Source organism: Amia ocellicauda, chromosome 6 (genome assembly GCF_036373705.1).
Source record: "Amia ocellicauda isolate fAmiCal2 chromosome 6, fAmiCal2.hap1, whole genome shotgun sequence".
NCBI classification, from domain to species: domain Eukaryota; kingdom Metazoa; phylum Chordata; class Actinopteri; order Amiiformes; family Amiidae; genus Amia; species Amia ocellicauda.
The window spans coordinates 37931050-37945369 of NC_089855.1; the positions used below are offsets into that span (position 1 = coordinate 37931050).

Sequence of the window (14320 nt, forward strand, 5' to 3'; positions counted from 1 at the left end):
TCCTTCTTTTTTACCTCAGCAATGCTTCTCACATTAATAGTTATGATATAATTAAGGCCATAATGGCAGTGAGAGCAATTACCTGCTCCCGCTTCCTCTTCCCCACTTCTCTCTTCCCCCTCACCTAGCTTACCGCTTGCATCCATGACTTGCATCCAACCACTTGCCTCACCACATGATCCTATAGGAAGCCCATGAGGGGGGCTCGGGTCCCTCCACTCGGTAAGGCTGGGGGAACTCCACTGAGCCCAGAGCGCGTGATGCTGGGAGTTCTCCCTGGTTCCTTCGTAGCCGAGGCCCGACAACAGGTGGCAGAGCAGAGGCCCTGTGTGTGACCAAGGAGACAATTGGATAGACCCTGTTCTGTCTTATTGCTGGGGAGGAGGCCGGTCTCTCCCTTCCCAGCGGTCTGTTGCCACAGGTCTCCGCCTCTAGCGCCAGTGACTTTGCCAACAAGGCCCGGAGGCCTTCAAGGTCGTGGCCACTGATGCTAGCTCTCCTCTCCTGAGGACCTGTGGCTATCACACTACCACTGGGAGGGCAGACTTCTTATTGTCCCTTCCCCTTCAAGAGACATCTGGGGAGTGGGGCAGGAGGGATGTTACTATAAGAGGGCCAGCCCTCTACCGGGCTGCCCATAGCCTTTCCACTGGGGGAGTGGAGAAAGCCCACAACTCTCCGCTCCAGATTCATAGAGAGGCGTGTAAAACTGAGGGGGGGGGGTCGCAGCTGCAGGGGAGGAGCTGACAGGGGGTGGGTAGCTAGCAGTATTAACTCGCTTACTCATCACCCCCCCCACTCACTTTCCTCCTCTCTGCCCTTCTTCTTTTCCCCATGACTATGTTCCATTTACCCAACCCCCTCTGCCTCAGAGTCAGAGAGGGAGCCTATGAGACTCCTGAAGACTGTTTCCTCTCTACCCTCTTCTTGGGGTGTCTCCTTTACAGGAGCCTCAATTTGTTTTTCTTCCTCTCCACTCCCCCCAAGGGCCCGTGCCCTATTTGCATAGGGAGGGACAATTGCTAAAAAGGTGCCCTCTCCCACTGCACAGGTTGCAGACCCTCTCCTGCTCACAGGCTCTGGTCAGATGTTCTCCGCCTCTTGCACTTTATAACAGTACAAACTGTGGCTAAATGACCCAGGGCCCCGCAGTTCCTGCAAAGCTTGGGCATGCCATGGTAGAAGACAAGAACTCTGTTTGTTTCTAAAACTACGGTGCTCGGCAGGTGGCGTACCCCGCTGATGATGGCCACTTCCACCTGCAGGCGTACCTGCCACCATCGAGCACCGGTCCAAACCCTATCCTCATCCATGACTCTCTTACTGTCTGATAGGATCTCACAATGCCTGGGAAAGCCAAGGCCGCCCAGTCACCCTTGCCCCCTGACGCATCACCGTCACCAACTGGTCTGCCGATGCTGCTATCTCCAAGATTGGTGGCAGGGTTGATGATGTGTCATCGTGCTCCAAGGGCCAAATATTGGGTCCAGCAGGCTCTCTGTGTTTCTGAGGCGAGCCGCTTGGGCTCCTGCCTCATATGCCCTTCGGAGCAGCGTCTCCGTGACGCGACACTGCCTGTTGGGGTGGGGCAGGCCAGGTCGCGTGGCTCCGCAGACATTGGAGGTAGGGAGACGAGCACGTGTTCACACGTGGGAAGTCCACCAGGCCTGCTTTTGCAGCACGCTGGGTCCTGGCATAAGCCTCCCCTGTCATGGCTAGGCTGTTGCCAGATGGTCCCAGGTTGCCCTCACTTTGTTGATGAGGTCTGGAAGACGCGGGACGGCCCATGTGGGCCGCTGTTAGCGCTGACCCCTCTCAAACCTGGAGCATGGCAGGGCAGGATCAGAAGGCCAGGAGAACTGGAGACACTCCATGGCCCTCTGAATCACTACCCAGAACTCCCAGTCCTGTCCCACAGGAGTAGGTGGGTTGTCCTCGCTCAACAGAGGAGTAGGGGTGGGTGAAACCAGCTCCTCTTCCATGAGCTCCACCTCAAGCTCTAAATCCACATTGATGGGGCAGAGGATCTCCCCACTCCAGCAGGGCAAGGTGCGACAAGCAGGGGCGAGAGGAGCTCATCGTTTTTGATCGGGTTCCTATGGAAGTGCACAGAAACCCCTCCAGTTAGTTCAGAATATTACCAAGTTGTCCCTTTTCCATCTTAAGAACATTGCTCGACTGTGCCCTGTCTGTGGCAGAAAAGCTTGTACAGACTTGATTATTGCAATGCCTTACTTACTAGTGTGTCTCAGTCTGGTGATCACATAATTCCTATACCTGAGGTTGCCAGATTTTTTGGCTGGTGCCCGCACTATATATTTGGGTCACACAGCTTATATCCAATTAGGCTATGTAACACACTTCCCATTGTGATCCGATACCCTGATCTGTGACTAGGAGCCCTTAAACTCAGTTTATTTGTTGTATGAATTAAATTATTATGATTACAATTATTCATTAAAAATAATAATAATGGTACTATGCATTCACTGTCCAGTAATATTTTGTCTAGTCTTGACAAGAACATGAGTTGGAATCTGACAGTCCTGGTCTTGGTCTTGGACTTGTATGGGCTGGTCTCAACACTGACATACAGATGTACTATTTATTATTATTATTATTATTATTATTATTATTATTATTATTATTATTATTGTTGTTGTTGTTGTTGTTGTTGTTGTTGTTGTTTGTGCAAAATCAGAAGGCTTCGAGTGATACATTTCATTCTTCATTTGGTGTTTTATTAATTGTGTTCACCTACTGGATATATGACTCAAAATATAATTTTCTTGCATAAACATGTTTATACCGTTATTACATATTAAATCAGACAATGGGCAGGATTAAATCAAAACTTTGACCCACCCGCTAATAGAAAACTACTGAACTATACTCAGTTCATTACTTCATTTTTAGTAAGATGACACTTTCTTCTAATCATAAATGTAACCGCTATGATGAACAGGTTTATAGTTTTCCATTAGCTGGTGGGTCAAAGTTTTGATTTAATCTGGCCCAATAGGTTCTGTATATTTTGCACATTCTTTTCCAAATGGGACTTCCCGTTTGTGTTGACCGTTTTTTTTTTTAGTGTCCATTACGTAACTGTGAAGATAGTATATTACATACTTCCCTTTCTGATTCTGTCAGTTTTGGTTTCCCAGCAAGTCCCTCCCACACGTATAATGATGCAGACATGTATTTTAACTTTCAGTACAAGGAAATCAACCTCTTACAGTAAACATCCTGTGGAACTGTAGTCCTAACAAGAGACGTAATTAGCCACACTTTTGTCAAAATGGGGTCCTTTAAAATCTGTTTTATCGAAAGCTGCTGTATATTGCAAGGTTTGTACCTTTTAACTTTAGTTGTGTATTTGTGTGTGCTTTCCGAGAGCTTTCAGCTATGGTAATGAACGAAGTTCTACGATAACTTGATTAGCAGTTTTAAAATGTATGTAGACTATAGAATGTGTAGAATAGGATATTAAAAATGTTATTAATTATTTTCCACAATATTATGACTTGTCTTAATATGTCATTCGGTTGTTTTAGAAACCGTTCGGGGAACTTTAACCATTTTAGCACATATTTTACAAATGTAAAAAATCGCATATTGATTCAATGAAAAGTAGTCTAAAGAAAACAGGCCAAAGTACAAATTGTCCGGGTTTCTTGAAAATAAACCATTTAAATATTCAACATGATGTCTATATACCCCGAAATATAGATTTTATAGTTAATATACTTAGATATTTTATTAACGCCTATGGGTCTGGATAATTGTATCACTTCATCAGTGCTGGGAAATTGTATCTTCTTACTGACTAGGTAGTTTGCGTTACATCGTATATTTAAATCAGCTACATTACAGACTGTGGGTTACCGGTACCTATAGAAAATAATATAACTTTCCCTGTGTCTCGAAATTTCACTGTGTCAGTTAATAAAGATGTGTGCTTCTAGACAATCTCTAGAAATGTTAGTTTTCTGCAGAACATAATAGAGCATAGATGTAAATGTAATTTAAATTACAGTTATAGAGAATCTGTGTGAAAAATGCTTGGTATGCCAAAGCAATGCCAAAAAATATGGGAAACTATTTTTTTTTTGTTCATCTACTATGGCAGCTGAATTATCATTGCATTGTGTTGCTTACATTTTGTATTCAGAGATCATATTTATATTTCCAGTGGTGCTTGCATCTTTACCTCCTCCAAGAAATGTAAGAGTGCATTCAATAAACCTTGGAGCCACACTACAATGGGACTATGAGGCTTCTGCAACCAATGTCACCTATACTGCAACATTCATATACAAGTTAGTGGTTTAAATTCAATGATATTGGCATGATTATTAGTTATTTTTCACAGTAGAAATGTTCTGTCCAAATATACAATTGTTTGGGGTTTTGTAAGAAATACAGTCAATCTTCAATATCATTTTAAATATATTTATTTGTTAACTGTATACAAATTAGGGGATTGTATAATATGTTTGCAGGAATTTAATTACAGGTAAACAGAAAGACAAAAAAGCCTGAAAAGAATGGTCTTTCACGAGTAAATAATCAAAGACCAAGCCACTAATTCAGGATACCCAAACTCATATATTTATAATAAATGTATTATAAGTTTATACATTTTTAAAATATTTTTTGGAAACACTATGGAAAATAAAGCAGGATTAATGTCAAAGCCAGATGGTACTATTACATGAGAGATGCTATTATACAACACAAGAAGGGAGTAATGCTTACAAAGGCAGCTTTATGAGCAGTCAGGAGTAAATTTATACAATTTTGGAAACACATTGATTGAAAAAGGAATCCTTCTCCTGAGGGCTTATGGGGAGCTAATATTGTTGTTAACTAAAGGGCAGTATTCATGAGACAGTGGTCAAATCTCAGAGTAGATTCTTCCTTCTGTATGTTAATGCAAGTCAAATTTTAACATTGCACTTTGGTTCTGTTTTTGAGTTGCAAAATCATGTTTGCAGTTTCTGCTCTTCCCTGAATTTTTGTAGGTCTTGATAAAGAAAAAAAAAGTATGTTTAAACACTAATTTGTAGATTTAAGTGAGGAAATACTTTAGTGAAAGGAAACAATCAAATTTCAGGATGACTAATGTTTGTGTGTGTGTGTGTTTTTGAATGGTAATATGTTAGCAGTGCTTATTTTGGTAGTGTATGTGGCACTGAACGAAAGGCTAATTAGATTTTGCAAGTCAGGCTATAAAGGATTTGATTGATTTCACATTACTCCATTGGTTCATGACACTATGTTCTGAAGTTTCTGGTATTACAGGGGAAATAAGTGAACAATGCGAAACATGATTCCTTAAAACTGTGAGGAAGGTAATGCTTCCTCACTTCTAAAAAAGGAGAACATAAGATGTGTCAATGTTTTGTTGTACTAAGCAGTGAGGTTATTATTTTGTTTTTAACATTTTTGCATTCAATACTTTTTATTTATTTTATTTAAAGTATTTAATGCATACAGTAGGCTCCAAATGTATTCAAGCAATCAACATTTAGTGAATCGTCTTTGGCTATGCTAACATTGAGGAAGCCATTTCTATAGCATTGTAATTGGTTCATTAACTTCTCAGGTGGAATATTTGACCACTTCTGCATGCAGAACCTCTCCATCTCCTTCAGCTTGGAAGGCTTGAATTTTTCAGTTATAAACTTAATAAATTTGAACATTGCATATTTAGAAATACATTCAACCATTTTTGACAGATATTCAATTGATGCATATAATATTGATAGTCATTAAGTTTTTATTAATTTATTAATGTTGTTTAATCAGAGTTACATTTTTGTTGCCTCCAAATATACAGAAACAGCAGGAGGAACACAAAATGCACTGAAAATCCCAGTGATATCCTGGAGTTTAGGAAAATGTGCTTGAAGCTTTATATTGGTTGAGGAATGCTGCAGAGAGTGGTTTCAAACCCAGTTCATGGAGGACAGTCTCCAGTAAGATCTCTTAATTTCACAGTTAATTAATTATGAATTAGAAATTATTAAAAGCAGGCTTAGCTTGTTCATATGTGTAGGTGGGGCAGAGCCCAACTAAAAATGAATCCACTCAAAAACATAGTGCTTTCTCAGAAACTCGTTATGCATATCAATATGACGTTATCTCAATGACTTGTTTGTTTATGCACAGTAATTCAGCAATAGGATTCATTTTAGAAAATGTGTAGGAATAATTAACATGTGAATTTATTTAAATTTAGCACCAATTTTAAAATCCCATTCTGTTTAAAAGTGTCCCGGGATTGTGGGGCCAGGTAGCAACCCTACCTAATGAGAGAACGAAAGGTCTGGTGATATAATAACAATATTGTACTTAATGAGAAATTGTGGTATATAAACTTTGTCTGATTGCATGTTCAGTGCTTTTTTGTATAGTTTTTGTTAGTTGGGTCGTGAAGGTTTGTCATTCTATAAATGTGGGTTGCCGGGAAAAAAGTATGAAAACCACTGATCTAGACTATTATATTTCACAAAACAAAAAATTCTTGTTTTTCAGATATTTATATTTTTCATCCTGGCTAATATTTTATATTCTTTTTTTTTATTTTTATTTTTTTCAATTGAATTGCTTTTCTCTGGAGTGCGACATCGCACAGGGCCACAATTTGGCAGGCTAGAATCAAATAGACCTCTGTTATAACCTCACCTAGTGGAGTAAACAAGTCAGTGCAGGCTTTATATTTTTCCAGATGAACATTGTTTTATTCCCTGTAAACTGTATATTACATTTATTCCTTCTTAATTTAGCCTTAGTCTTTCAAGGTTTGAACACTTCAATTTTTTTAGAATATACAATCATCTTGGTTTTGCATTTTGGAGTTGAAAACACTGAAAATCTTAACCTTTTTTTTTCTTATACAGAACTGGAGAAGTTGTGGAAGAGACTGCATGCCAGGGGATTACAGAGAGAAAGTGTGACCTCACAAAGCTGTTGTCAGTTTTCGGTCAATACAATTTCAAAGTGAGAGCAGAGCAGGGGATTTTCACATCCCCGTGGGTGCAGAGTCCACGTTTCTCATTGGAATTGAACAGTAACTATCTTTAACTATCCATTTGTAGGAAAGAAATTCAGTATTGTTGTAACATCCTGCAGTCACCTCTGAAAACAATATCTCAGGAACACTGTAATTGGAATTAGGGATGCACCGAAATGAACATTCTTGGCCGACAACAAAAGTCCATTAAAAAGTGGATGAACCCACAACAAATTAATAATCGTCCTAGACATAAGCCTACTTGGCCTACTTCTTCAGGAAAAGTGGCTGGTTCTTCTTTATGAAAAGTAGTAAGACAAGTAAGACAAGCACCTAGGATCGGAATTGGGATAAAATTAACTTTTTCGGCCACTAGCCACTGTGTCTGGTAGAAGGAAAAAACTTACCAGCCACTTGGTATTTTTACCAGCCAAAGGCAAACATCACCAAAAATGCATGAGGGTGCATAAGTGTGTGGTGAACATGTTAAAACATGGCAATTATTCAGGTAATTAATCAAATCACTATAACAAAAGCTAATTGCAGGTGTGTATGAGGGAAAAGGATCTGGATAGAAAAAACATGCTCCCACACAGTTTCTACTTGCAAGTGTTATAAGGTCTTTGACCAAAACACTGCATTCTGTTGAATTATAACACTTGCTAGTAGAGGCGGGAGCATCGTTTTCAAATTAATCAATCACATATGAAATAACATGGCAGCTAATGGAGATCAGTATAAACACACTAAACTAGCACATGAAAAGGGGTTTTATATGGTGACACATTATTGCTCTTCATACTCCTCTTCCTCTTCAGTGCTACTCCCTTCTCTGGGTCTCTGCACGTCATTAAAAGGATTTCATTGGATTGGCTAGATATTCATAGAGTCACGGTCTGTGGTTGGGTAAAAAAATATATAATCTCTAGGAATGATGACAGATAGTAACATCCTTTCCACTGGTAAATACCATGCACGCCAGCAAAGACGCGATTTAAACAAACCGCACGTTTCTCTTCAGCAGAATCTCCGCTACGCAGCAAAAAATGCATGTCTCTATCGCAAATCATTTAAACACAAATTAATACGTTGTAATTGATGCAATTGATGAATACTTATCTAACACAACAACTTTGTTAAATAAATTTCAATGTAAAAATACATTATTAGAAGACATATGGAAATGGCATAATAACAGCAGACCTGTCAACTCTCAAGCATGTCGTGTCAGACTCTTGTATTATTGTCCCGACATTATCACGACTTTTTATTGTTACAATTTCAAATTAACTATAAAGGTTGTGACTATTTGTTTTATAAAGGAATATTTTGCAATTACAGCTGTAATTGACCGAACAATATGTTTTTCTTTTTCATTTTTTAATACATTTTCATTCAATTGCCAGTTTAGCAATGTGAGCTGCAATGAAAATGCATTAGCATTAGCATTAGCTTCCTTGTGGCAATGTTTTCCAGTCACAATATCGAAATGCAAAATGTATAAGACCTATCTAGCTAGCTAATTTACACAATCTACTTGACTAAATGATTGACTTTTCCTGTCCACACCACACTCAGAATAAACAAAATAAACAGCAATAGCTGGTTGCTATTTGATCGTGTCATCAAAAACGTAATTGTTCGGTAACATTTATTCGGTCTTTTCACTTATTTCGGTTGCCAAACATTCGGTGCATCCATAATTGGAATTTACAGGTACTTTAAAAAGGGCTCAGTCTTCTAACTGGGCTCCTATACTGTGCGCAAAGACTCCAATTATTGTGCAAAAAAAATGGATAAAGAAAGGAAACCCATGAAGTATCCTTAATGAAAACCAAAAATTACACATGGACAAATATATTAACTTGAAAAGAATTGCATTTTCAAAACTGGGCTCGACACTTGGGAGTCAATTTATGAGAAGACTGTCTATGCTGGAACTGAGGTTGCCGGCCATTTTATTGGCTGTTGTGGACCCATTAGGCTACTTTTTCGTGTAGTCATAGATGTAGTGCAAATAAGCACAAATAAGAATATTAATAATGGAGAGATCTTGAGAGATGTATGACTCACTTATTCTGTCAGCTGAAGCTCCGTTTTCTCCTTTCTTGTTGTATATTTTTTCAACCCTCGCTATTGTGTGAGGTGAACCTTGTTCTAGTTCCACAATTTTCATATGTGCTTGGAACAATTTTCAATGCTAGCATGTCTTTTTTAATCATCACGGTTATCAGCAGAGTGATTTCCATGCTTATTTTAGTGTCACGTTGGTGCCATTTTGCCGATTGTGTGAGCCACATGAAATGAGACTGCAGTAGGCCTATAGACTGGCATAGTACAACTCACAGTCTTTTTTTTATTCATACTTTTTTATTGCTTTTTTAAATTAAATAATTTCAAATGTCACAACCCTTAGGATAATGTCACATGGATAGATTATTTTTATATATAATTTAGACAAAGGTTTTTACACTTGTTTTGTATCTTCTAAAATTCAGCTACTCTCAGAAGTAATTTAATACTAATATCACGTCCCTTTGAATATTCAAATATTTGAATACTTGTACCTAGTTTGTCTTAAGAGGACATTTAGTGGAGACTTACATGCTATTTAGACTGTGCCCAAATCTTCACTAACCAGCTAGGGGGTAGGAACTGGATCAACGTGTGGATTGAGTGGAAAACACCAGGTCTAAGTATAGGAAAACAATTAAGAGGAAGTTTTGTTCTGTAGGCTAGATTAACAATACTGCAAAAGCAGGAATTACATAAAGAATTTGTTGCCTAATAATAAAATAGTGATGTTGGCCTTCGGAGAATATCTTACCAGTTTGTTCAAATGAAAAGAAGAAAAACAACTGGCATATTAATTGGTGCATTTGAATTAAGATTAGTCTGCACAGTAGCAGTATATTAATACTGAACTTTTCTCTACAGCAACTATCGGACCTCCCTCACAGGTGTCTGTAGATACTGCAAATGGTTTTTTGCATGTACAACTTCAGGATCCTGTGACTAACTTTAAAAACAAGACTCTGGAAGATGTTTATGGTTCAATTGAATTCAATGTTAGATACTGGAAAGATGGTGAAGAAGAGAAAGTAAGTCTTTTTTCTAATGTTAATTTATGTAATATACACGTACACATGCACACACACACACACACGTGTATATATATATATATATACACTGATCAGCCATAACATTATGACCACTGACAGGTGAAGTGAATAACATTGATAATCTCGTTATCATGGTTAGTGGGTGGGATATATTAAGCAGCAAGTGAACATTTTGTCCTTAAAGTTGATGTGTTAGAAGCAGGAAAAATGGGCAAGTGTAAGGATCTGAGTGACTTTGACAAGGGCCAAATTGTGATGGCTAGACGACTGGGTCAAAGCAAACTGCAGCTCTTGTGGGGTGTTCCCGGTCTCCAGTGCTCAGTACCTATGAAAAGTGGTCCAAGGAAGGAAAAGCGGTGAACCGGCGACAGGGTCATGGGCGGCCAAGGCTCATTGATGCACAGGAGGAGCGAAGGCTTGCTTGTGTGGTCCGATCCAACAGACGAGCTACTGTAGCTCAAATTGCTGAAATAGTCAATGCTGGTTCTGATAGAAAGGTGTCAGAAGACACAGTGCATTGCAGTTTGTTGCGTATGGGCAGGGATGGGAAAAGATGCATCAAAATTTATTTTAAAATTAGATACCAAATACCTTAATTTTACGTGTATCAAAAATAAATACAAAATACAGCAGCCACACCATGTATCAAAATAAACTACTGTATTTTTGTATTTTAAAAATACTAAAAATACTTTTACAAGGGAGCATGAAATCACTTTGCAAACCTTCCATCTATCAGCCTATTTAATCTATCCCTTCACCAGTACACTGACTCAGTTGATTAAGTAGACAATGTTTGAGAGCAACAGCTTTTCTCTGCCTAACGAGTCATGCGATAAATCTGTTAACATATCAAATATTAACATATCCCTGTGATCACCCAGATGAAGGTTAGTTTTAAAGTAACCAACAGTTTAATTTTAAACTAACAGTTTGCTAATGACTCATAATTGTATCCTAATTTAGTTACTTGGTGTTTGATAATGAAGGGCCTACTTTGCATCAGCAACACTAACCTAATGACAAACAAGTCATTCATAAGAAGACAACTGATGGCAGCTTTATTCAAAGCAAACTAGTTTCTAAGTTATTAATAATTTGATTGTTAATCATAAATATAATAATTATGTGTCAGGCAGTCATTCATGCAATGGTATGCAAAATCATGATCCTACTAGACAGCTACTTCAATTAGGGTACAATCATTTAGCAATCAATTATTTATTTATCAATCATTGGACACATATTTGGAAGTTGAAAACAAACATTTTAGCACTTTTTCAACAATTATTCAATGATCAATATGTTTTGATTTTAAATGTAGCCAGAAACGTAATCAGAAAGTAGCAATAGAACTTGTCAAGGACTTCTAAACCAAATCCAACCACTGAATCTATTGAGAGCCTCAGAATATAGGTATAGTTGACACATGCACATTAATAGTGTAGTAAGAACATTTACTTCAACTCCAATAGAGAATACTAAAGACCAGGTATTCCAAAACAGTTCAAAAGTTCTACCAAAAGCAGTCAAACTTATGTGTGAGTGTGGGTGAGAGAGTAAGCGTGTGATTGAGTGAGTGTGTGGGTGTGTGAGAGAGAGGGAGTGTATTGAATGAATGTGTGTGCCCTGTGGCCTACATTGCAGAGGTCTCTTTAGCTACTGATGCCTTTAAGCACAACTAACTTTTCAAAAAGTGTGGCATTTAGACATCGTCGATGGAGCCGGTTGATCAGTCCAACAAAGGAAAATAAACTCTACTGGAGCTGAGGATGGGATGATTGTGTTAAACCTCACAAAAAGGTGCTTGATTAGGGGATACTGCTCCAAAGATGCCAATTCCCTCCTTTGATCCTCAAAGTAGTGCAAAGACTCCGGCTCTGCCTTGCTTTGAGTTGGTCCACATGCTCTGTGACATGAACTGTTAAAAATTTAAGCAATTTATGCAAAAAATGTATGGAAAGCTGGCAACCTACATGTTTCTCACCTTGACCTTCTTCTTCGGTCTATGGATCAATTTTCTGTTCTGATCTCAACAAGTCTGGGCAAATTACTGAGTAGGCACCAATCAGAGGCAGCATTTTTATGATGTCATCATGTAGGCTTCTCACAAAGTATTTTACAGTATTTCTAAACTACAAAATACAAAACACTAAAGTATTTTGATACAAAATATGAAGCCATTTTCATCAACCCTATCAAATACAAATTACAAAATCCTATTTTGTATTTGAAATACATGTATCATAAATACTGCCCATCCCTGCGTATGTACAGTGAGGGGAAAAAAGTATTTGATCCCTTGCTGAATTTGTACGTTTGTCCACTGACAAAAAAATGATCAGTCTATAACTTTAATGGTAGGTGTATTTTAACAGTGAGAGACAGAATAACAACAACAAAAAAGTTATAAATTGATTTGCATGTTAATGAGGGAAATAAGTATTTGATCCTCTATTAATCAGCAAGATTTCTGGATCCCAGGTGTCTTTTATACAGGTAACGAGCTGAGATTAGGGGCATTCTCTTAAAGGGAGTGCTCCTAATCTCAGCTCATTACCTGTATAAAAGACATCTGTCCACAGAAGCAATCAATCAATCAGATTAAAAACTCTCCACCATGGCCAAGACCAAAGAGCTGTCCAAGGATGTCAGGGACAAGATTGTAGACCTACACAAGGCTGGAATGGGCTACAAGACCATCGCCAAGCAGCTTGGTGAGAAAGTGACAACAGTTGGTGCAATTATTTGCAAATGGAAGAAACACAAAATAACTGTCAGTCTTCCTCGGTCTGGGGCTCCATGCAAGATCTCAATGATCATGAGAACGGTGAGGAATCAGCCCAGAACTACACGGGAGGATCTTGTTAATGATCTCAAGGCAGCTGGGACCATAGTCACCAAGAAAACAATTGGTAACACTATGCCGTGAAGGACTGAAATCCTGCAGCGCCCGCAAGGTCCCCCTGCTCAAGAAAGCACATGGACAGGCCCGTCTGAAGTCTGCCAACATCTGAATGATTCAGGAGAACTGGGTGAAAGTGTTGTGGTCAGATGAGACCAAAATCGAGCTCTTTGGCATCAACTCAACTCGCCGTGTTTGGAGGAGGAGGAATGACCCCAAGAACACCATCCCCACCGTCAAACATGGAGGTGGAAGAATTATGCTTTGGGGGTGTTTTTCTGCTAAGGGGACAGGACAACTGCACCGCATCAAAGGGACGATGGATGGGGCCATGTACCGTCAAATCTTGGGTGAGAACCTCCTTCCCTCAGCCAGGGCATTGAAAATGGGTCGTGGATGGGTATTCCAGCATGACAATGACCCAAAGCACACAGCCAAGGCAACAAAGGAGTGGCTCAAGAAGAAGAACATTAAGGTCCTGGAGTGGCCTAGTCAGTCTCCAGACCTTAATCCCATAGAAAATCTGTGGACGGAGCTGAAGGTTCGAGTTGCCAAACATCAGCCTCGAAACCTTAATGACTTGGAGAGGATCTGCAAAGAGGAGTGGGACAAAATCCCTCCTGAGATGTGTGCAAACCTGGTGACCAACTACAAGAAACGTCTGACCTCTGTGATTGCCAACAAGGGTTTTGCCACCAAGTACTAAGTCGAAGGGGTGAAATACTTATTTCCCTCATTAACATGCAAATCAATTTATAACTTTTTTGAAATGCGTTTTTCTGGATTTTTTTGTTGTTATTCTTTTTCTCACTGTTAAAATACACCTACCATTAAAATTATAGACTGATCATTTCTTTGTCAGTGGGCAAACGTACAAAATCAGCAGGGCATCAAATACTTTTTTCCCTCACTGTAGCTGCGTAGCTGCAGACCAGTCAGGGTGCCTATGCTGACCCCTGTCCACTGCCGAAAGCGCCTACAATGGGCATGTGAGCATCAGAACTGGACCACGGAGCAATGGAAGACTGTGGCCTGGTTTGATTAATCACATTTTCTGTTACATCACATGGATGGCCAGGTGTGTGTGCGTCGCTTACCTGGAGAACCAATGGCACCATGATGCACTATGGGAAGAAGGCAAGCCAGTGGAGGCAGTGTGATGCTTTGGGCAATGTTCTGCTGGGAAACCTTTGGTCCTGTGGATGTAACTTTGACATGTACCACCTACCTAAGCATTGTTGCAGACCACGTACACCCTTTCATGGACACGGTAAT

General features: G+C 39.4%; 1 protein-coding gene across 2 annotated transcripts in view; it reads left to right on the forward strand.

The window, feature by feature from the left end:
* Positions 1 to 3139: 3139 nt before the first annotated feature.
* crfb4 (cytokine receptor family member b4) overlaps positions 3140 to 14320 on the forward strand; it is a 28682-nt gene continuing 17501 nt past the window's right edge. Inside the window, exons 1-4 of one of the 2 annotated variants that reach the window (XM_066707072.1) lie at positions 3140 to 3347; positions 4193 to 4319; positions 6906 to 7075; positions 9956 to 10119. In XM_066707072.1, coding sequence (XP_066563169.1) covers positions 3299 to 3347; positions 4193 to 4319; positions 6906 to 7075; positions 9956 to 10119 — 510 coding nt within the window. In that variant the 5' untranslated portion in view covers positions 3140 to 3298. Of the gene's footprint in view, positions 3348 to 4192; positions 4320 to 5896; positions 5982 to 6905; positions 7076 to 9955; positions 10120 to 14320 lie in introns of those variants that run through there. The other variant, XM_066707074.1, reaches the window with a different exon arrangement.